This window comes from Protopterus annectens, chromosome 16.part0 (genome assembly GCF_019279795.1).
Source record: "Protopterus annectens isolate FY-2018-M chromosome 16.part0, PAN1.0, whole genome shotgun sequence".
In the NCBI taxonomy this organism is placed as follows: domain Eukaryota; kingdom Metazoa; phylum Chordata; order Ceratodontiformes; family Protopteridae; genus Protopterus; species Protopterus annectens.
This window is the reverse complement of record NC_056750.1, coordinates 126,546,760-126,570,659: the sequence shown is the minus strand read 5'-3', so window position 1 is coordinate 126,570,659 and position 23,900 is coordinate 126,546,760. Positions and strand designations below refer to the sequence as shown.

General features: G+C 41.7%; 1 protein-coding gene across 1 annotated transcript in view; it reads right to left on the bottom strand.

Moving 5' to 3' along the window:
- The window catches only part of TEP1 (telomerase associated protein 1), a 2,704,809-nt gene that overhangs the window by 140,857 nt on the left and 2,540,052 nt on the right, over positions 1 to 23,900 (bottom strand). Inside the window, exon 48 of the mRNA XM_044058078.1 lies at positions 5,368 to 5,455. Coding sequence (XP_043914013.1) covers positions 5,368 to 5,455 — 88 coding nt within the window. The remainder of the gene's footprint in view (positions 1 to 5,367; positions 5,456 to 23,900) is intronic.

The following is a 23,900-nucleotide window of genomic DNA, read 5'->3' as shown; positions in this document are numbered from 1 at the left end:
GGGAAGCCACCTCTAGTAGTAGACTCATAATGAGTGGTGTACCCCCTAGGATTGGTCTTGGGGCCTCTGTTTGGGATATACTTTTCTGAGGTGCAAGCCAAAACCAGTGGTCTGTGGCTGACTAGGTTTGCAGATGACCGCAAGCTGGGCGCTGTGCTAAATTCCCCTAGTAATGTGAACATTCTCCAAGAGGGCCTTACCCAAACTAATGACTGGTGCCAGAAGCATGGCCTCAAACTGAATGCCAAGAAATGCATCATTATCTCCTTTAGGAAAAATGTCATCCCCACTAATTATCACATTAATAACAATGTACTAAGCATGCAATCAGTCATCATTAACTTGGAACCCAGGTTGATAGCAACCTGACTTTTGACCACCACGTAGCCTCCGTTGTACGGAAGGCTTTCTACATAGCGCACCTCATAAATAAGGATATTTCATCAAGGAACAAGGAGGTCATAACATCCCTGTACTCCTCCCTTATCAGACCCATTATCGAGTACAATGCCCCCTTCGGCATGTACCTTGCCAAGCACATGCAGCAGTTGGAGAGACCACAGAGGTTCCGGACCAGGAAAATCCAGTACCTCAAACACATATCATATACAGATAGGCTAAAAGCCCTGTCCCTCTACTCAGTCTCATACAGACTGCTCAGAGGTGACCTGTGTTTGGCATACAAGGCTATTTCAGACCCAGCCTTGATGGAGTTGCTGCATATATGTAAGACAAACTTCACTTGCACAATCCACATGCAAGGCCTTAACCTGGTCTGTGACATTAACAGAACTTGTTGGTGGGATAAATTTGTGTCCCAAAGACCCCCCCCCCCAGTCTGTGGAATAAACTCTCTCTCCATGTCAAGCAGAAGAGGAACCTGGACGACTGGATAGGAAACAGAAAATATACCCTTGGGATCCCAGCTGTGTCCCTGCTGGACAGAGGAAACAGGTGCTGACTTTGAGTGAACTTGGGCCAAATTCTTGGCTAGGCTTTTAAGGGCCTCAGGGCCAATAGCCTAGTATCATCCTATAAACCTTAAATATATTTTTGCCTCTCCTAGCTTACGTTCAAAAGGAATTATCCTTCTACATCTACTTTTGTTCACAGGCAACCCTGCCAGGCCTCTAAGGGCAGGAAGGGTAGGAGGAGGGTCCCCTCTGCTAAGGTTTCTTAGATTTCTGTGGCCCAGAAGCCTCCTTTATCTGATAAGTTTGCTTCTCTTTGACAATTGCCACCAACCACCCACCTTTAGATCAGGTTCCTTTGTCCCTCGGCTCTTCCTTTGTTTTCCAAATTGGCATCTCATCACTTCAGATGCTTGGGTTCTTTTTACAAGCTGTTAAGATTACTCCATGGTATGGAAATCTCTCCCCTCCTTTTTCTGGGATTCCTCAACCTCGTCTAGAGCAACTTCCCTCATTTCGCAGAGGTTCTAGGGTTTCTGTTGAACACAAAGGGACCAATCAACCTGCACCCCCCCCTTCCCAAGTTGGATGGGGTTTTTATTCCAGGAAGTTACTAGTTCCTTGAAAGGATGGCAGTTGGAGACCTATTTTGAATTTCTCCTGGCTCAAAACCTCTCTCGAGATCCCTTCTTTACAGATGCTTACTCTTCAAACTCTAATCCCATGCTTTTCTGGTTTCCTTGGATGTGAAAAAGATGCTTACCTTCATATCGCTATTCACCTTCTCTTCAGGAAGGTTTTACATTTTTCTGTATCTTTCTCTCATTTTCAGTTCTCGCTTTGCCCTTTGGCTTCTCTACTGCTCCAAGGGTATTCACAAAGTGACTAGCTTCTGTGACTGCCTTTTGCAGGCTCCAAGCCATTCAGATTTTTCCTTATCTAGATGACATGTTGCTTCAGGCACCTTCACTCAGTTGATTGTTGCAGGATCTGCAGTTCAAAATCTCTCTTCCTCAAAGTCTGGAGTTTACTACCAACTTCCATAAGTCTGTCTTGACTCCCTCTCAGGATCACGTGTATCTGTGTTTTTAGGATTCAGACAGTGCCAGTGTTGGCCTTTCTTCTGCCTCCAAAGATATTTTCTTTGACAGCCTTCTTTAAGCCTTTTCTTCCCTGACTGTCATGCCAGCCAGGGAGTTTCTTCGGGCCCTGGGATTCATGGCATCTTCTATTCCAATGCTTCCTCTTGCCAGATTGCATATGCAGAAGCTTTAATAATACCTCAACTCAGTCTGGCTGCAGCATTGTCACCCTCTGAATTTCAGTGTACCTCTCCTTCCTTGTCTCAAGAATGAATATGAGTGGTGGATTTGACAATTTGCTCTCAATCCAGGACAGCCATTTCAGCCTCCAGTCCCTTGTCAAAAGCAGTTCACTGAAAGTTCATGGTCTTTGGCCTCCTCATCAGGAGTCAGACCATATCAACAACAAAGAGATGAGAGCTCTGATTCTGGCCCTTCAGGCTTTTCACCCCATGTTTTCTCTGGGCCCCTTGAAGGTATACACAGACAACACTAAAGTGATGTGCTACGTCAACAAGCAGGGGGACATGAAATCTTACCTGCTCTGCAGGATAGCACTTCAGGTTTGGGAAGTGGCTCTCAGTTATCAGTTAACTCTTCAGGCAGTATACATTCTTTCAGAACATAATCTTGTGGCAGACTCTCTGAGAAGGTCCAAAACACAGGCTCAGAAATGGATGCTTCACAGAGGGGTACTGCTCAGGTAGATCTTTTTGCCTCCCCTATGAACAGGCAGCTTTCTCTCCTCTGTTCCAGAGTGCCATGTCATCTGGCCTGAAAGACAGACACCCTATCCTTTCCATGGAACAGGGTTTCTTTATGTTTTCTCTGCTCTTCCTCTACTTCCAAGAGTCCTGCAGAAGATTCAGCGGGACTCCCCCAAAATCTGAGACAGCACTGGGTCCCCCCCTTAATGCATCTGGCCAGGGGCAATCATCACAAGTTACCTCACCAGATGGATCTCCTCACACAGGACAAGGGGTCTCTCATCCACCCCTACTTGTCCAATCTGCACTGACATTGTGGGTGATAGAGTTTTGATCCCTTTCAGGCATATATCTTCTGAAGATGTGCTCAGGGTTTTACATGAGGCAAGGAAACCCTCAACCAGAAACTCTTACATGTCCAAATGGAACAGATTTTCAGTCTGGTGCCATGCTCATAACCAGGATCCTTTTTCAGTGGGACTCCCTCTGTTCCTGTCTTATTTGTGTGAGTTGCTCCAGTCTAGCTTGGCCTATTCTTCTGTGAAAGCCCATTTGTCAGTCATTTTTGCTTGTCTGGCCTTGAATTCTCCTTTGACTTCTCGTTTTGAGGTCAAGTAATTTCTTAAAGGTGTCCTGCACATTAGGCCTCCAAGAAAGCCTATTCCTCCTCCTTGGGACCTTAATTTTGTTTTGGAAAAATTGATGCCTTTTGAGCCTGCAGATTCTGTTTCTTTGCAACACTGTGCCTGGAAGACTGTTTTTGTGCTGGCTCATATGTCTGCTCGGAGGCCTTCTGCACTCCAGGCCCTTATGGCTACTCCTCCTTTCTTGTTTTTTTCACAGGGATGGGGTGTCCCTTTGTGCTATCCTTCATTTATACCCAGGGTAGTCAATGAGTTATCCTTGAATCAGTCGGTACAACTTCATTCCTTCCCCCCTTCTCCTCAGTCTGCTACTGACAGGGTCCTGCATACCTTGGATTTGCACAGGCAGCTCAGATACTATTTGGATAAAACTAAGGTTATTCCTAAGTCTGATCAGCTTTTTGTTTGCTTTCATCCCAGGTCTTTGAGTCTAGTTGTTTCTAAGCAAACCATCTCCTACTGGATATCTAAGGCCATTTCCTTTTGTTATTCCTTTCATGGCAAATCTCTGTTTGCTTCTGTCAGAGCTCACTCCACTACAGCTGTTGCCTCTTCAAGGGATTGGACACCAATTCCATCCTTGAAGCTGCTACTTGGCCTTCTGTGCATACTTTTACTAAACATTATAAGTTGGATATGGTTTCTAGGGCCAGAGCAGGTTTTGCTGAAACCATTTTGTGTGGATTTGTTGAGGGATCTTGTCAGCCTTCCACCTCCCATTCTGTTTTTTGAGCTTTTTTTTACTCTCCCTTATATACAGAATACTACAACAATATGGAAGAACATAGTACAGTTGTGTAAAATCTTACATTAACAGTAGATATCCCTCTCTTCACTGTTGCAGTGTTTGCTCCCCTCCTCCAACCCCCTCTTGTTTATTCTACATTTTTTCCTTCTGGATGTGCATGGACTCCTTTGTCCTATGACAACTGTTCTCTTCTGGGGCAAGTCATTTGTGGGTAGTTGAGTCCCTATGTCCCTTTTACTCCCTACGTTCTGTGCAGGGAGCATAAATGTTGCATATGGCACAAACATGATCTCTTTTAAGCTTATCTATACTGGTAAAGTGACAGGCTTCCTGGGGGGTATTCCTTATGTACCACACTCTGCAATGGTGAAGTGAAGAACATCTGCTGTTATGATAAGATTTTACACAAATATATATACATACACATATCGATATATATCCATATCCATCCATCAATTTGCAGAGTCTACCAGGAAAAAAAATGGAACAAACATAGATTGCCAGGCCTTTCATCTGCATCACACACACACACACACACACACACACACACACACACACACACACACACACACACACACACACACACACACACACACACACACACACACACACGCACACACAATCACTCTAATGACATTTAGAGTTACTAATCTGCCTACAGCATGCCTTTGGGATGTGAATCATAGCATCCAGAGAAAACATACACGAACACAAGGACATGCAAACTCTGCACCACAGCTGACTACCAAATCAGAAAACCTGTTTGTCAGTTTTGCATAAGATTTTAATGAGCTGCTTCCTGCAGTAAGGGTACCGGATTTGATTCCATCCACCGCCTGTGTGACTGCGCATATCACTCCCCAAGTCCCAGGGTAATGATTCCAGTGTGAACAATGAAAGGGACCAAGCCTGTTACAAGTGACACCAGCAGCACTGTATAGGTTCATAGGTTGGTACTAGGCTATCGGCCCTAGGGCCTATACAAGCCTAGCCATACTTATGTATCATGCATAGTATTGCTGTTCTACTCACCTCTAGAGCAGATGAACCCCCACCTTCTATCAGCCTGTGAGCTTTAATGCTAGCCAAACCTCCACTAATTCTGCCAATTCATTTTATTTATGCAAAAGCAAATTAATTTTCCTACTGACCTTCTCCTTAGACTAACAAAGGAAAACACGTTAAACGTTTTAACTGAAGAAGCTTACCACAGAACTTTTTGACTAGGTTCTGTTTTTTAGTGATGCATTAAACCAATAAATATTTGGAACTCACCAAACTTTTCAGCAAAGGGAATCTAGGATGATACATAAGCCAAAAATCGCCTGCAGATGTTTCATGTATTTGTGCACAGAAATTCTCTCTGCAAAGAAAACACACAAAAATGAGTCATAAAATAAGCATTTCGTGATGTATCAATTGCATCTATACATTTTGTACCTTTAGGTGTTTTTCTAAGAACATAAATCCTTCCTGTTAATCTGCATATGTAGCCTTTGTGGCTCATAGTAAGAGAAAAAAGTACAACCATCTTATGGAACACAATCTTCACTAGCTGGCAACTCATCACTGCTTTATACTAACATTACTTTTTTGATTTAAATTTAACATGGAGGCAAATGGTAAAAAAAAATAGGGAAAACAGGTGATATAGAATTAACTAAATATGACAGCAAAATGCAGGCTCGGCCATGTACCTTGTTAACTTCTGAAACAGGACCCTTAGTCTGCAGATTTTCAAGAACATTTCAGTCAGTAGGCCCCTGCATCTTTAACTTCTGTCCCCAAACTGCAGTCTTACAACAAGGCTTCTGTCAGGTCTCTAACCATTCTGCCAAAAGGTTACATAACATAAAAATCCAGTTTAACTCCAGATCTTCATGGAATGAAATTCAGAACAGTACTCTTGTGTTTAAGTAGATCTATCATAAATGTAAATCTTTGGGGATATGTTATGGTAACAGTCAATCATTACATTTGGGTTATATTCCTACCTACCTTGTCTTTTGTCATGGTCAGAGTTTTATCAGCAGTTCTGTATTACATCTGAAGGATTTGGCTGATTTTGTTCCAATGTTCTTAGAACTGTCATATATCCAGCATTGCTAGAAGCTACCTTCTCTGTTCCTTTAGCCCCACTGAGCTCTTTTAATAGGTTCACAGGTGTTTACTAGGCTAACGTCCACAAGGGACTTTTTAAGCCTAACCATGCATCCCAAATCTCTGACAAATTCTGGTACCCTTGATAAGTTTAAGCAGGGCCTTGGGAGATGAAACATTTACAAGCAGAGGCCTGGGAGATGAACCATTTACCACCTGCCTCTGTCTGTTAGAGACATACGTGCCAAACCAGGGATAAATTTTCTGTTCCTCATCCAATTGTCCAAGTTACACTTGAACTGGGTTATGGGGAAACTCTGCTTCACATGGATGAGGAGCCTGTTCCAGAGATGGGGCAGTCTCTGGGATACACACTTGTCTCTCCAGCAGGTCCTATTTATATCACAGGCAAGGTGGCTGGAGACCTGACAGAAGCTAACTGCTATAAGCAGCCTTGTTGTAAGACTGCAATTTGGGGACAGAAGTTAAGGATGCAAGGGCCTACTGACTGAAATGCTCTTGAAAATCTGCAGACTAAGGGTCCTGTCTTTAGAATAAGTAATTCTGGTGCGGCTTGTTTTGTCAATATGCAGGAGGCCCATAAGAGTAGGTTCTGACAATGCCTTGTATTCCAGGCACAGATCTCTCCTCAACAGCCTCTACGAGACACAATACAGGGACAGGACCCTTAGGTGGCTGCATAAGATATGTTACGTATGCCCTGTATTTTCCTAGTGAGGAACCTCTGTGGATGTTCCAACTGTTGGATATGCCTGCTTAGGTAAATACCAAAGGGGGCACTGTACTCAGTGGTAGATCTAATGAATGCAAAATGGTCATTTATTTTTGGGCAACTAGTGTACTTTCAAGCCAGTTAGCTTCCATAAGGAACTGAGCAGTTATGGAGAACAATGGACCTGGTGTACATGCAAGTCCAAAATAGCAAGTGACATGGTTATGCAAGCAAATGGAGTTGTCTGCTGGCTGAGTAACCACATCAGGCTATTGTTTTTCCACTTATGCAATCTGGCATTAAATAGGTAAATAGACACAGGTAGACAGACTGATAGGTAGGCAGTTAGCTAGATAATATACATAGATTGATTACACTGACAGACAGATAGGCAGATTTTTTAATTTTACTTGCAAGGGGGCTGTCACTGCCTTGCTTGACTGTTACAATGACTACTCCTTGATGATCTACAGCCAAGTATACTTACACAGAATTGTACTATCCTCTTTGGGGGGAGGGATCAATGTCACACTATTGCACCCAAGCAGAGTGGACATTCACAGGACCTTTTGTAGTACAGTTGTGCCAAATCTTGTCCTATCCCATGTATTTACAGATGGTTTGGCTACAGAAAATGCTGCAGGTTTCAAAATACCTAGTACAGAAACATTTCTAAAATATGCTTGTGATAGACCTGTTGCACTAGTAGCATGTGTTCTTACTGTGTCTTGCACAGGTTTATTATATGTCTGTTAACATAACGCAATGCAGTAGGCATACCACTGAGACAGTGTTCACTTATTACTGGCAGACCTTGCTTCTCTTGTTTGAATGCAACAGAAATTTGATCAGTCTTTCTGATTTTCTCTAATGTTTTAAGAATATTACCTAAGTTGCCCGCATGTATCCAGCAGGTAATCCCCATCATAGTTATTTTGCTTTAAAAAAAGTAGTAGCATAGACTGGTTTAGAGCTATTGCTGTTCCTAGTAAGACTGCATAAGTCTTGTTTGTCTTTAAGTCTCATTACACAAAAACGAATAGGGACATAGTTTACAAGTGTGATATTCTTTTGCCTGAACAGTCACTACAAAACAAAGTTTTCTCTGAAATGTATTTTAACTCTGGAGACTCGTCAGGTTCAAAAGGAGGTAAAGTTGGTTTCTACAATCAGCCGCGCTAATGATTGGCAGCAGATTTACGCGTCGAAGCTGCCGCCCGGACGCGACAACCTTCAACGGAATGCGCCATTCACGATTCCGCGCCACACACACAGAACGTTTGCTCTGAGAAAATCAAACATGACGCCGTCAGCGTGGGGGACAACTACCGCAGCACCAAGTTGGTTTCTACAATATAAACTTTAAATGTCACTGGAGGACTATGTACTTTTGGACAACCTTGACATAGAACTCACTAAACTTTTTCAGCTGAATATGCTGCAATATGTGGAAAAGTCTATAAAGAATGTGATGCTGCAGAAAATGGTCTTTCATGGTTTAAAGTTAGAATCAAATATATAACTTACATAGTCCAGTAACATTAGAAGGACAATGCCAATAATCAAAACCTTACAAAACAGTCCAAGAAAAAAGCTTTAGGATCAAGACATTATGAAATAATACAAGAAACAAGTTCTGCCCATTCTGAATACAAGATTTCCCATTAATAAGTATCTTTTCCATATTTAAGATGAGTAACAATTGTGTCTGCATGGGTTTTGTTCCAGTTTTCTTCCACATCCAAAAAACAAGTAGGCAAACTGGCAAGCCTCCAAATTGTCTGTTAAGTCTGTGCACTATGTGTAGGTGGGATGATGTCCTACACAATGTATTGACATCCCAACCAGAATTAGTTTCAGTGCCTTGTGCCCATTATGTGAGATAGACTCCAGTCCCACTGCAACCCTGAAACTGATTAAGGAGGTTATCAGAGAATGAATGCATGACCATCTGAGAGGAAAATGAGTGCCTGTTAGGCATCAGAATTCTATCCTCCATACTGTCAAGTTCAGAACCTTTACACCGGGATCCAAAATTGTGCTATTCTGCTCTAGTAGTAAATCTTTGTGTAGGGGTAACGGACATGAAGGGGTGAAGAGTCTAGCTCATTAGTAAAGAATACCGTGTTTGGTTTGATCATAAAAGAGCCATTATAATTAGACTGGCTTTGTCTTTGCATTGAAGGAACATTAGTTTTCACAGTTGCCATCCTGACAGACTTTGCATTTACTAAGCTGTTCAGGTTTGTAAGCTTAGCCCTGAGGTGTTGTCCTCTTGTGGCAGGAGAAGTATAGAATAAAATCCTTGACCTCGATCTAAAATTACAACCTACACTGTTTTTCTTGACAATGACTAAAGGAATTAGAATTTAAATCGATCTGAATGCATCTCTTTATAGATGGGTGATATTAACTATTAGGAAAATACAATAAAAGTGCATGTATTGTAGCATGTATAACATACTGAAGTATAACACACTGGAGACATTTTCTTCAGGTTGAATGCAATTAATTTACAGTGAAATGTAAAATCCAAATTCACTTTCAATTAAATAAGCATGCTTTTGCTTAACATGATTTAGGTAAACTTACAGTCCAACTCGGTGTTTTCTAGTTAAGTTTTAATATTGCCAATGGAATGTAACAACAGCTGCAGTTCTTAACCTGGTGTTGCAGCTCAGGCCAAACTGCCTTGCAATCTCCAGGTACAGCCACAAAAGGTTCATGGCATTCAAGTAAATCCACAGGACTTGCAGTGATTCTTCTGGTACTTCCACAGATTCATCTACTCTGGGTCCACAAAGAGTCTTGAGACTCAGCCACGAAATCCTTAATGAGTGGCATACATCTCTGTACACTATGGCTACAAGCCCTTCTTTTAATAACAGTTTTTCCAAGTAATTTAGATTTGACTGCGCTATCACACGATTTCAGTACCATAACATACTGACTACACAATTTATTTTTTATTTTTTTATTTAACATTTGTTGACCGGGAAAGTCCGACTAGGTTCCACAGATCCTGTTTTCAGATCCTGTTGTTAGAGGACGCGAGCAGAAGCATGTCTTTAGAATGTAGAGAGGATGGAACCTCGGATGGAAGGATGACCCCCACCTTAGGGAGAACATGCAAACTCCACACACACAGAGAGCAACGAATCGAGAATCGAACCAGAGACCTCTTTGTGTGGCGACAGCTGCTGCACCTACCCACGCCGCCTGCAGCCCAAGATACACAAGCTATCGTCAAGTTTTTATCACAATACATTGTGTGTATATATATATATATACACACACACACACACACACACACACACACACACACACACACACACACACACACACACACACACACAATATTTTCGACTTAGTGGCCTTGATAAAAGAAAAAAAACTACTTAAGGTAAGCTGTGAATGGGCAGAATAAAAGAGAACTCATGGAAAATGAAAGTTTAGAGGCATGTGCTAATGTACCTTAAATGTCAAACTTAGAATGGATAAGATGAATTAGAAATGAGTTTTAGTTTATGCTGATGGTCTTTCAGATTGCTTTGGCAAAAAAAGAGAGAAGAACCTGATAATATGTCAGGATGGGCAGACTAGGACAACGGTAAGGGCATAGCCCTTGGTATTCTGCCATGATGCCATCCATGATGTTAAAAAGGGAGTCTGTTCCATCCATGAAGTGAACAGACCGGATAATCTAAAAAACAACAATTATGCACGTAACATAATGCTGAATCTTGATTATCCATGTTCATTCACTTCACCAAGCCTTCCCTCCAAACTGTCCCATCATTACTCTTTTCAGGCCTTAATGACCTCCTGAGGCCTGTCCGACAGTTAATTCATATAGAATTAGGCTCCTATCATATTAGATGGGCTAACTCAATATGAAATTAACAGGAGTAGAATAGCACTGCAGGAGATAGGGGAGTAGCGTAAGCTGTGCGGAAGACTACTGTTTGCCATATTGGAACCTGGCAGTGACTAGCCCCATCCATGAAATGAGAGGACTAGATAAATAAGCAAACAAGTGTAAAACCCAAGAACAGTCGTAATTAACTATATACAAGCCTCTAGTGGGATGGAGGAATGGTATCTTTGTTATCACAATGACCACCCCTCGAAGATCTAGTATTATAATGACTATGTTACAAATAACTGCACCATATCACTACAGAAATAAATCAGTAGAGTCTCAAGCAGTACTGTAATACCCAAGGAAGACAAGATAGACAGTTATGTGATCACTTGTGGCACAAAAGTGTCTAAGCTTGCCCTTTCCCTATATTGTGTATCCATTTTATAGTACTTAGTGGATATCTGGACTACAGATCATGTGGCAGCTTCTAGAATATCTTGTTCAGAAATACTTTGGTAATGTTACTGTACTGTTGCCCTAAGAGACTGTGCCCTAAGTTTGCCTTGTAAAGTTTTCTTGTATTTGCAATAAAAAAGCAATGCAATGTGCCAACCATTTAGATCGTATCAGTTTACTGAGTGGGAATAGGCCAACCATTTGAGTAGTGTCAGTTTAGTAAATGGTACATTTGTACTAGCCTTCTTGAAGAGAAAAAAACACATGATCAAGCTTTCTGGGTTTTTTTTTTGTTCTCCTTCTTGCATATAGTACATGAGTAGTCTATGTATGTTTTTCTAGAAAGATGTCTTAGGTCTACGGTTTCAGCAGGTTCAAAAGGAGGTAAAAATTAGATTTTCAAAAAACTCTCTTGTAAAACTTCCTTAGGAAGGTGCTAACAAGCTGGATATGCTGTAGTTTGAAGAAATGTTGTTAAACAAGCAAATATTGAAGACCGTAAAACTTTGGATAGTATGGTAGATCAAGGAAAAAATGAAATACTCTAGCAATTTGGAATGGAATAATAAAAGGATCCAGATCTTGAGGCATTGTCCATATAACAAAACTCTTCCACTTCTGGATGCAAGATTTTCTTGTATTAGGTCTGGCCTCCTTTAAAATAAGCAAGACCTGGGAATAGTTTTAATTCTTATTATTAATATGAATCCTATACTCCACATTAAAGGATTCAGAGATCTGGGACTACAATGAAAAATCTCACCCTCTTGTTTTGTTACATCAGTCTATGACAGAGCTTTATACGTGTTACAGAACTGTAGTCACAGGCTCCAGACATTCCTTTTCTTGGTCCCATATATATCTTTTCTGCAACAACTTTATTGATCAAAACCAGGCAAACAAAGAACAAACTTACAGAGGACCATACATACATGTGCTTTGTTTTTAACAGTTCAGTGAAAAATGTATCATAACATACTGTACTATTTATTACTCTTTCACGCTTTTCCACTTTCTCTCTCCCTAGATAATTGTCTTTCCATTTTCTGTCTCTCCCACCTAGTAAAATCTCATTTTATACCTTGACCATGGTACAACTCTGGAAAAGCAGGTAAAAGGAGCAATAAATCATCTCATAAACATCCAATTTGGTTCCCCGCTATTTGTCACCATAATTTTGATCCATGACATTCAAACTGTGGTGCTTTAATAACCCATTTCCTTCCCATCTGTCTCATTATATCAAATGCCAGGTAAGCATTTTATTTAACTTCAAACTATTCTTAAGTTCCATAGCATTCATATAAAAGGAAAAACATAGTTATGTACTCAGCATAATGTTCCATCTGTCTTGTCCATTTTCATTATTTCCTCAATATATGGGTTCAAATCTGATCCCTTGGATCCAACTTGGCCATTGCAATAGCTAGTGGCAACCAAAAAGCTCTCTAGCTCCCTACCTTACCCATAATACATCTCACCAAATCACCTTGGATCTTTGTTGCTGATAAAAATAGAAAAATAACAGATTAGAGAAACAACCTGGACAAGGGAAAGACTATTTCTGGCATTTGAGACTAGCCAATTGTCAAATTTAGGTCAACTCACTCCTCTAAAAGAGGAAGGGACAGGGGGATGTAATGCGGGTTGTTGAAGAAAAAATGAAAATGGACAACACAGATGGAACGTTATGGTAAGTACATAATTATTTTATTAATTTATTTTACATTTGTTAACCGGGGGTGTCTGACTGAGCCGAAAAGACCCTTTTTCAGCAGAGGCTCAGGGAGAAAAGCTCCACATAGAAAAATTACAGATACATTTAGTTAATTTAGACATGATCAGTACACAAACAAATTAAAAAAGACATGTTTTTACAGTGGTATGCAGCACATCAACAGTTGCAGTGGACAGAACAAACAAAAAAATATATTAATTTAAAAATAAAGGTAATTCATAGATTTGTGGTGTACAGCTGAAATTTGGAACATAGGTAGAATACATACATAGTACACAGGTACACAGTACATACATTGTATATTGGCCAGTGTTTGTAAGTAAGATTGAAAACTATAATCAAGTACTCTAGGTTTAGTATGTGTACCTTATCCGCTTTCACTAGCCTGGGGAGCAATCATGGCACTGCCAACTTTGCTTGAGATTTTGCCTGATGAGGTCTTTAAAGGAGGATTTAGACGATGTGTTTTGAAGGCTAGTGGGGACAGAGTTCCATTTTTTAGACACTGAACGACTATATAGTGCATCTCCAAAGCTACTGTAGCTGTTGGTGACTTCTAGTAGTAGTCTGCTTGATGATCTAAGAGGCCTTTTGGCTGAGTGATGTTGTACTAGGTTTTTGAGAGCAGGACAGTTATTGGGGAGGTAACAGATCGAATGACAGAGGCAGAGCTGACTGTAGGTTAGGAGGTTGGGCAGTTCAAGCCAGTGGAGCTGTCTCAAAGCAGTACAGTGATGAGTTCTATATGAGCAATTTGCAGTAAAGTGGGCAATTCTGTTATAGCAGGCTTCCATTTTGCTTAGTTCAGTTTTGTTGAGATTAGTCAGTATAGGAGATGCATAGAGTAGGGTGGATAGAAGTAAGGAGCGAGCAATGGCTGATCTTGTGTTGTTGGTAAGAAATGGTTTGATATGGTAGAGTGATCCCAGTTTTACATGTACTTTTTTAATAGTTAAGTTGAGATGACTATCAAATGTTAAGTGGGAGTCTATGGTTATTCCCAATAGCTTAGCCTGTACCACTGGAGGGACTGGAGTAGCATTTGTGGAGTAGATAGTGAATTGACTGTTAACAGTCTTTTTGTTAGAACTGGTTATAATCATAAGCTGAGTTTTCTTTGGATTGAGGATACGTTGGGCTTTGGTAAGGTAGTTTTCAACGTCAGAGAATGCTAGATGAGTTGTTTGCAGGAGGGTGGGAATGTTTTGTGCAGCACAGATTAAGGTAGTGTCATCTGCATACTGAATGATAGATGCATGCTGTGTGGAGGTATGGAGGTCATTTGTGAAGATTGTGAATAGTAGTGGTCCTAAGACAGAACCCTGTGGGACTCCTATAGTTATGAGCAGCTGAAGAGAGAGAATTTTCCCATTTCACAGCTTGGTACCCGTCAGTTAAGTAGCTTTGGAAAGTACAGTTGTGTACACTTACTATAAATGTAGATGTTCGAGTGTATTCACTGTTGCAGTCATTACCTTTGGGTAATCTGCTGGCAGGTTGCCCTCAGTCGGTCTGAATAACAAAGTCTTGGGTCCTGCATCGGTTGCTGTCTCCTCTTCCATGATGTCAGGTCATCAGGGGTATAAAACATGCAGCCGATGCCATTTTAATCAGTTTTTCTTGCCCAAGATGTCAGGTGCCCCCCCAAATGGGGAGCAAAAATATATAAATAAACTGTAAATATAAAAATGCACTTTAGAAAAATAAAATTTACCTTCAACTAAAAGCAAATACATCACAAAGGCTTTTGAGTATAGTGAAGGAAAGAAAAGGTATAGAATGGGGGATGGCGGGTGGGTAACCTGGACTGCAGCAGTGAATACACTCGAACATCTACATTTATGGTAAGTGTACACAACTGTACTATGTTCTTCGTGTTTCACTATTGCAGTCATTACATTTGGGTAGAATCCCAAAGCTATGGATGGGAGGATGGAACTAAACAGCATTAGAAGCAGCTATAAGGCCCTGCAGGACTGCAGTGGCAAAGCCTGCTCTAGATTTAGAGAAGAGAGGTAGATGATAATGCTTTGTGAGCGTATGAACAGAGCTCCAAGTAGCAGCTTCTAGAATGTCTTTGGTTGGGACCCCTCTGAGAAAAGCTGCTGAAGTATAGGTAGCCCTGGTGGAATGGGATCTGATCCCCTTGGGCACAGGTTTACCATGGTGCAAATAGCAGAAACAAATGCAGTGGCTTATCCATTTAGAAATAGTCTGCTTTGATATAGCCTTCCCCTCTGATCCTGCAGCAAATGCTACCAGTAGTTGCTCAGACTTTCTTAGAGATGTTGTCCTGTTTAAGTAGAATCTTAGTTGTCTGTGCACATCCAATGAATGCAGAATCTGCTCCCCCTTATTCTGCGGATTTGGGAAAAAAGTTGGCAGGTGAATGGTCTGGTTAAGTGCCACACTGGATACCACCTTAGGCATAAAGGAAGGGTTGGCTCTGAGGGCCACCCTGTCTGGGTAGAATATAATGAAAGGCACCACTGCCATGAGAGCCTGTAGATCCAAAACCCTTCTAGCTGAAGTAACTGCCAAAAGAAAAGCTGTCTTCCAAGATAGAAATTTTATATCTGCAGTAGCTGCTGGTTCAAAAGGAGGCAGGGTGAGTTTTTCCAGCACAAAATTGAGGTCCCATGCAGGAGCTGGTGCTCGCTTGGGAGGCCTTAAACTTTTGGCCCCTCTGAGATACTGTTTTAGCAGTGGATGAGAAAAGAGGGGAGGCTCTGTTTTGTAATGAGCCGAGATGGCAGAGGCATGGATTTTTATTGAAGAAAAAGATAGGTCCTTGTCAAGCATCTCAGTTAAGTATTGTAAAATCTGAGGAGTATTGGGCCTTGCTGTATCTATTCCTTGTGCTTGGTTCCAAGCACAGAATCTCTTCCATTTATCAGCATAAGATTTTCTAGTACTAGGCCTTCTGGCTTCCAAAATGAAATCCATCACAGGTTTACTGAGAGGTGTAGTTTGAATAATTAGTTGATTAGCCATGCTGCAAGATTCAGAGTTTGGAGCTGTGTGTGCAGAATTTGATAGTTCTGCTGAGACAGTAGATGAGGTGTTTGAGGCAAGTACCATGGAGGAAGGTGTGACATATTCCTTAGAAGTGGGTACCAGTGTTGGCAAGGCCAGTCCGGAGCAATTAGGATCATTTTTGGTTTTTCCTGTCTGACTTTTAGTAAGACCTTGGAGAGTAGAGGCAGAAGGGGAAAGGCATAGACTGAAAGGTTTTTCCCAGCTGAAGGATAGAGCATCCACTTTCCATGCTTTTTTGTGATGAGTTCCTGTGCAGAATTTGTCCAACTGATAGTTTTGGGGAGAGGCAAATAGATCTATGTCTGGGCTTCCCCATTTCTGTGTTAACATGCTGAAGATTTGTGGATCCAGTTTCCATTCGTGCGGGTCCATAAGATTTCTGCTTAAGTCATCTGCCAGAGTATTTTGCTTTCCTGGCAGGAATTGAGCTTGAAGATGTATTTGGTAAGTCAAGGTTGTGTTCCACAAGGCCATGGCTAGTCTGCAAAGGGGGTATGAATGGGTACTCCCCTGCTTGTTTATGTACCACATAACTGTGGTGTTGTCCTTCTTTATCAGTAGTTGTCCTGGATAAAGTAAGTCCTTGAAGGATGTCAGAACATTCTAAACAGCTAACATTTCTTTCTGGTTGATATGCAGATGTATTTGGTTTGGGCTCCATTTGCCATGAATGCATCTCCCTGCCAGGTGGGCCCCCCAAGCATAGTCTGATGCATCTGTAGTTAGGGTTTGGGTGGCAGGGGGTAGAGTGAATGACAGTCCCTTGTTTTGGTGACATGTCTTTGCCCACCAAAGAAACTCCTGTTGTAGGCAGGGAATGAGAGAAATCATTGTTTCCAGGCTGTGACAATGATGACTCCATAAACTTTTTAGTTACCATTGAAGTTTCCTCATATGCAGTCTCGCATATGGAATTAGTAGAATGCAGGATGCCATGAACCCCAAAGCCTGCAGAATTTGTCTTGCAGATAACTGGGTTTTTGTTGCCATTTGATTGAAGTATGTTGTCAATTGTATTTGTTTGTCTGGCGTGAGGTAAGCCATCTGGGCAGTTGTATTCAAGCTTGCACCCAGGAATGTAATTATTTGAGAGGGTACCAGTTGTGATTTCTTTTCGTTTACGGTGTACCCTAGGCATGCTAGAAGCCTTTTTACAAACCCCATATGTTGAAGAAGAGTGTCCGAGACAATTGTCCAGGTAAGGATAAATTTGAATCTTTCTTTGTCTGCAGAATGCAATTACTGGTGCCAGGCACTTTGTGAAGACCCTGTGTGCAGCAGATATGCCAAAGGGCAGTGCAGAGAATTGGTAATGCAAAAAAACAGCTTTGAAGCGGAGGTATCTTCTGCAAGATTCCCTTATTGGGATATGCAGGTATGCCTCTTTTAAGTCTAGAGTTGCTAACCAAGCATTCTTGCCTAGCATAGGCAGTAGCTGTTGTAAAGTCAACATTTTGAATTTTGGAATGTCCAGGAATGTGTTCAGAATCGATAAGTCCAGTACTGGACGCCATGAATTGTCTTTTCTGAGTACCAGGAACAGTCTTGAATAAAATCCTTGTCCTTTTTCCTTTTCTGGTACCGGTTGAATAGCCCCCATATCCACGAGGGACATGACTTGTTTCTGGGCCTCTGCCCACTGGTTTTGTGGCAGATCCGGCAATCTGTTTGGGACTGGCAAAGTATGGAAATTAAATCTGTACCCCTGGGATACTATATTTAATACCCACTTGTCCTGGGTTATTAACTGCCAATTTTGAACATGAAGTGCTAGTTTCCCCCCCAAAGGGGCTGCCAAAAGGTAAGTGCTTGGAGATGGTAGAGGGAAGTCATTCAGACTGCTTACTGTAGGGTTGTGCTTTGTTACCTCTAGATTTGGAGTTGGAAGCACCCCTTTGCTCTGACCTGTAAGATCCCTGTGATTGATATCTGGAGCCTTTTGAGCGCCTGGGTTTGCCCTGATTGGCACTGTTGGACACAGGAAAGGACCAATTTTTAGTAGGCCGGTGCCTACTGAACCTGGGTAGCTGCACTTGCAAGAAATCTTTTACAGTTTGCATAGGTTTAGCTTTGTTTTCCATTTTCTTGAAAACCTCTTCTGCCTTATTACCAAACAGAGTATCATGCTGCAAAGGGGCATCCAACAGTTTAGCTTTAACACGATCAGGCAGATTTTGCTCCTTGAGCCAGGCATGCCTTCTTATCACAGATCCAGTAACGGCGGCCCTACAAGAGGCCACCAAGGAATCAAAACCACATTGCAAAGTATGCTTTCCAACCTGTTTGGCTGAATGCAATAAATCCTGTAACTCTATTTTCCACACAATCAGAAATCAACATAATTTTCCATTTCAGTAAGCCCAAAACATGCTGTTAATATTTAAGCATATGAAACTGGCAGTTTAAAGCCCTGATTGCCAGGGTTGCAGACATATAAACCATCTTACCCCATCTATCCAGCGCCCTGGAATCTATATCAGAAGGGGTAGGATTTTTGGCTGTAGAAGCCTTTACACCCTTGGGACCCTGAGAAATAGTCTCAGAATCAGCAGCAGGATTTTTGAAAAGAAAATTGTGGGAGTCAGGAACCTTGTAATATCTGTCTGGCTTACTAGGAGCTGGAGGTAGGGAATCAGGAGCCATGCTTGATTCCGAGAACACATCAACAATGTCTAAAGCAAGAGGTATTGCCAAAAGCCTATGCTGAGGAAGAAGAAGGAAATCAAGTCCATACTACTTACCTCTTTAAACTCCCAAAGTATAACTAACAAAATCCCAAACCTCCATGCCCGGCTTATACATAATAAACCTGACATCCTGTCCATCTCTGAAACTTGGTTAAAAGCCCATATAAAAGATTCTGAAATAACACCACCCAACTATTCTATCATTAGAAAAGATAGAACTCACAAAAAAGGGGGAGGAGTAGCCCTCCTATACTCATCCTCCTTGTCAGTTACTCCCTATAACAAACCTACTCCCCACTTCAATAATGCTGAATTACTCCTAGCACTACTTCAAGTTAACAAACACAAGCACATATCTATAGCCTCCCTCTACATCCCCCCTGGTGACAATATTTCTACACTCGAGGGCATCCTCTCCTGGCTTTCTACCAACATTAGCAATGAAACAATAATCTTGGGAGACATGAATATCAATTGGTCCTCCATTCAGTCACCCACAAACCCACTTAACATCAACCTCTATACTTTCTCCCAGCTAATCAACTCCAAAACCCCCCGCTCAAAAAACCTCTTCAGTGGTAGTATCCTAGAGTGGATTTTAGTCTCTCATCCCCATTACGTCTCTGACAGTGGTACCCTTCCCGATCCCCTTAGTGACCACTTACCCGCCTTCACACATCGACTCCCATCACCCTTACACCTTACTCAAAATTGTATTACTACTTGCAACCAAAAAAACTTCAACCCCATTACCTTTTCTAACTCTCTAAAAGCAATAAATTGGAACACTCAAAAAACTCTACCTCAAGAAAATGCAGTTGCCCACTTCAACTCAACTTTCTTAAACCTCCTAGACTACCATGCTCCCATAAGGACAAAAAGAACAAAAATCAAAACTGCCCCTTGATTAACCAAAAACACACTAGCAACCATGCGCCACAGAGATAAAGCTCGGGCACATTACCAGAAAACTAGGACCCCCCCCCCCAATGAATACAAAACACTTAGAAACAAAGTAAAAAAGCTCATCACTGATCGACAGAATTACTTCTCCATACTCCAAAACAACAATAAAACAAACCTTCAAAAATTCTGGAAAGGAATCTCCACCCTCCTTAATCCCAGCAAAACAGACAACCCCAGCCCAGACCCCAATGCTCCTGACATAGATTTGGCTACCCAATTTAACTCTTCTTTCACTGATTCTATTTCCAAACTAACCTCATAATTCTCTAACATCACCACACCCTCCACTTCACCCCCATCCTACTCTACTAACACTATACCCTCCACTTCTGCTTCTCCTCTCATTTCTTCTCCATCATCACCACCCTCAAATACCCCCTCCTCCCATTCCCCACCTTTCTCATTAAAACCTATACCCACATCTACCATAAAAAAACTCCTTCAGAAACTGAAGCCATGCACTAATGCTCCAAATAACATTCCTTCATACTTTCTTAGCATAGCTGCCGAAGCCATTGCCTACCCCATCAGCATTCTAATCAACCGCTCTATCCAAGAAAGCATAGTACCCCAAATTTGGAAAAAGGCTTTTATCATACCTTTACATAAAGGTGGCAATAATAACAATATTACTAATTTCCGTCCCATCGCTATCCTGTCTCCCATCTCTAAACTAGAAAAGTGTATCCATCTACAACTCCTACCACATCTCTTAGACAATCACCTACTAACTCCCACACAACATGGATTTAGACCCTGTCACAGCACTATGACAGCCGTGCTCTCCTTCCTGGAAACTGAATAAAGCCCGAGACTCCGGCCAATTTGTTTCTACCCTCCTACTTGACCTCTCTAAGGCCTCTGACACTCTCTCTCACAATCTACTTCTAACTAAACTCTCTAAGCTTAACCTATCACCTTCCTCTCTGAACTGGTTCTCCAGCTACTTATCCAATAGATATCAAGCAGTAAAATGGAAAAAGGCCACCTCCTCATTCCTTAACACCCCAACTGGAGTTCTCCAGGGTTCCATACTGGGTACCCTCCTCTTCAATATATTTATAAACGACTTCTGCGACTCTATCCCTTTCTCAAATATCATCCAATACGCAGATGATTCAACTATTATCTGTTCTGCCACCTCCATCCCTACACTCCTAAAGCTTACACAAGATGCATTCTCAACCATTGAACAATAGATGAAAAAAAATCACTTAGCACTTAATGCCTCTAAAACCAAATTAATGGTATTTACTCCCTCTAGTCACCTCTTTCAGTACAAACACATTCTCTATCACTAGCCATAACAACACATCTCTGGAATTGGTATCTGTGGCCAAATTACTAGGTGTCCAAATTGACAGTCAGCTTAAATTCAATTCCCACCTTCAACTAAATATCAAAAAAACCCCACCAAAAACTTGGCATGCTCTACTGACAAAATCGTTATCTCACACCCTCCACTAAAATCACTCTCTCTACCACATTTCTTATCCCCTCCCTCCTCTATGGAGCCCCACTCCTAACTAGCCTACAATCTTCCCTTAAAACACAACTTTCCTCTTGCTACAACAAAATTGCCAAGTTCGCTACCAGCCATAAGTCCTCCACCTACCACTGTTCTTCTCTCCACAAACTAAAATGGCCAGAACTATCCAATCATCTCACCTACACTCAACTTACTCTTGCACACAAGCTCATTTTCAACCCCTCCCTCTGTCCCTCCCTTTCCTTTGCCTTTAAAATGCACCTACCTGACAGATTACTAAGATCTAACAACCAAAACCTAATAGAATTGTATAAACCAACTCATCCCCCAGGTAAAAATCTCCTATCCTATGGTCTAGCACGTCTCTGGAACTCCCTACCACCGTCCATTTGTACCACCTCTAACCGCTTTCTATTCAAAAAATCTCTTCACTCACATCTAATATCCCAGTGGGAATGCTCCTGCTCCCACCCCACATAATTTACACTGGCAATTTTCATTTTACTTTCTCTCCTAACTCATACATCCTTCCCTTGTACTTACTAAGCTATTTACAAAGAATGTATTAGACTGTACCTCTTAAGTGCAAGCTTCCTTAAGATGTAATGGCTTCTCGGTATTTATACTGAAATGTTCTTTTTTACTAGTCTGTAGCATCTGTAATGTTTTTCACTAGTCTGTACTATTTGTAATGTTTTTTGCTCTAGTCTGTAACATTTGCAATAATTGTAACCTAAAACCTTATTGTAACCTTGCTTGTTTTTGGAGCTTTTCTCCCCGGGACTCCATTGAAAACGGGTTCATCTTGGCCCAATGGACTATCCTGGTAAACCAACTGCAAATAAATAAAAAATAAATAAATAAAATCCCTAAGCCTCTTTTTGATTCAGAGAAGTCCTGACTCTCCCAGTGAAAATGTTCCCTTAAAGTATGCAAAGTCTCCAAAGAGTAATCCTCAGGAGGAGATGCAGATGGAATGGATTCCTCTGCATCAGAATCCTCATAAGGTGGAATAGAAAATTCCTGATCAGAAGAAATGGAAACCTGATCTGAATATTCATAATCAGTGCCTTGCCTAGGCCTCTTAGCAGGGGGGGTTGGGAACCCCTGATCAAGGTAATTAAATCCTCAGCCATTTTGATCATTTGTTTTTTAGGCATAGGGACCTGAGCACGTGGCTCATGTGTCAGTTTTTTAGACATAGAAGTTGTTTTTGACCTTGTTTTTGTTGATGGCGTCGGTTTAATACAGAAATGCTGAGGCCTGAAAACACCCTCGGAAGCCAGTGCCTGCTCAGCGGCTCCGGACCCATCCAAGGGAGAGACATCTGCGGGTTCAATACTTTACGAATCTCGCAGTATACCGGACTCCGAATGGGTCTCGGTAGAGGCCTGCGACTCAAAAGTAGCGGGTATCAGGGGCTGCGAAAGCGCCTCACTGCATACCGGCGAACCGGCGATTGGCTTAGGATAAGCGTCATTGGTTTTGGACCTCGATGGTCTGTCTCTGTCTTTTTCCTTGCGTTTTTTGTGAACTCCAGTAGTCGGATTGCTAACCGACGACATTTCAGGGTAGTTAAATCTTGAACCAAAATATTTAGAAGCAAAAATATACCGACGCTTAATAGTGCTTGGTTAAATTTTGCACAAAACCGACAGCAAGGCACGCCAGATCAGGGCCTAGGCAAGGAATACAGTACAAATGAAAATCCTTATGAGGTATTTGCTTCCCACAAGTAATGCAATTATTAACTTTACTGACATCGGTAAGGAGCAAGAAAAGTTTCAACGGGTACTTAGCTTTAGTTTGAAGACTTCGGTTCTGAAACTCGAAAACGAAAATTTCAGGAGTTGGCCAACCGGCACTTTCAAACTGCTTCTGCTTCGGGCACCGCGCGGCAAGAAAGACTGATTAAAATGGCGTCAGTTGCATGTTTATACCCCTGACGTCATGGAAGAGGAGACAGCAACTGAAGCAGGACCCAAGACTTTGTTATTCAGGCCGAATGAGGGCAACCTGCCAGCAGACTACCCAAATGTAATGACTGCAACAGTGAAATACGAAGAACACCCAGGTAAGAGTGGAATTTGATAGGTGATATTGGTTTAGTTTGTTTATTGGTGCGAAACTGTGTCACATGCTTTGCACATATCCAAAAAAAGAGTTGACACCTGCAGGCCTTCGCTTTTGAGATGGTGTACTGTGTCTGTGAAGCAGAGGAGGGCTGTAGTGGTACTATGGGCAGGTCTGAAACCATACTGAGCAGGTGACAGGATGTTACTGTCTAGGAGATATTTTAGCACCTGGGTATGGATGCATTTTTCTAGGATTTTGGCCAGGGGGGAGAGTAAAGCAATGGGTCTGTAGTTATTAAGTTCAGTGGAAGTCCCGCCTTTATGTATGGGTGTAACATAGAACATTTTCCAGAGTTTAGGCACATAGTTTTCAACAACTGATCTTTTTATGAGAGTGGAGATGGGACAGCAATAGCATCTGCTGTGAGTTTCAAGAAATAGCTGAGGAGTAGGTCGACTGCTGTTGATGAAGTTTTTAGTTTGGAGAGAATGCTTTTGATTGAAGTGGTGGAAACTGTTTTGAGGGTAAAGCTTGTATTAGTGTTATTTGTGTTGGGGCAGATAGTGAGGATGGAACTGCCCTGTGATACTAAGGATAGAATTGAGTTCACAAAGTGGGAGTTGAATTGTGTTTTGATGGGAACTTTAGTCTCAGGGGTG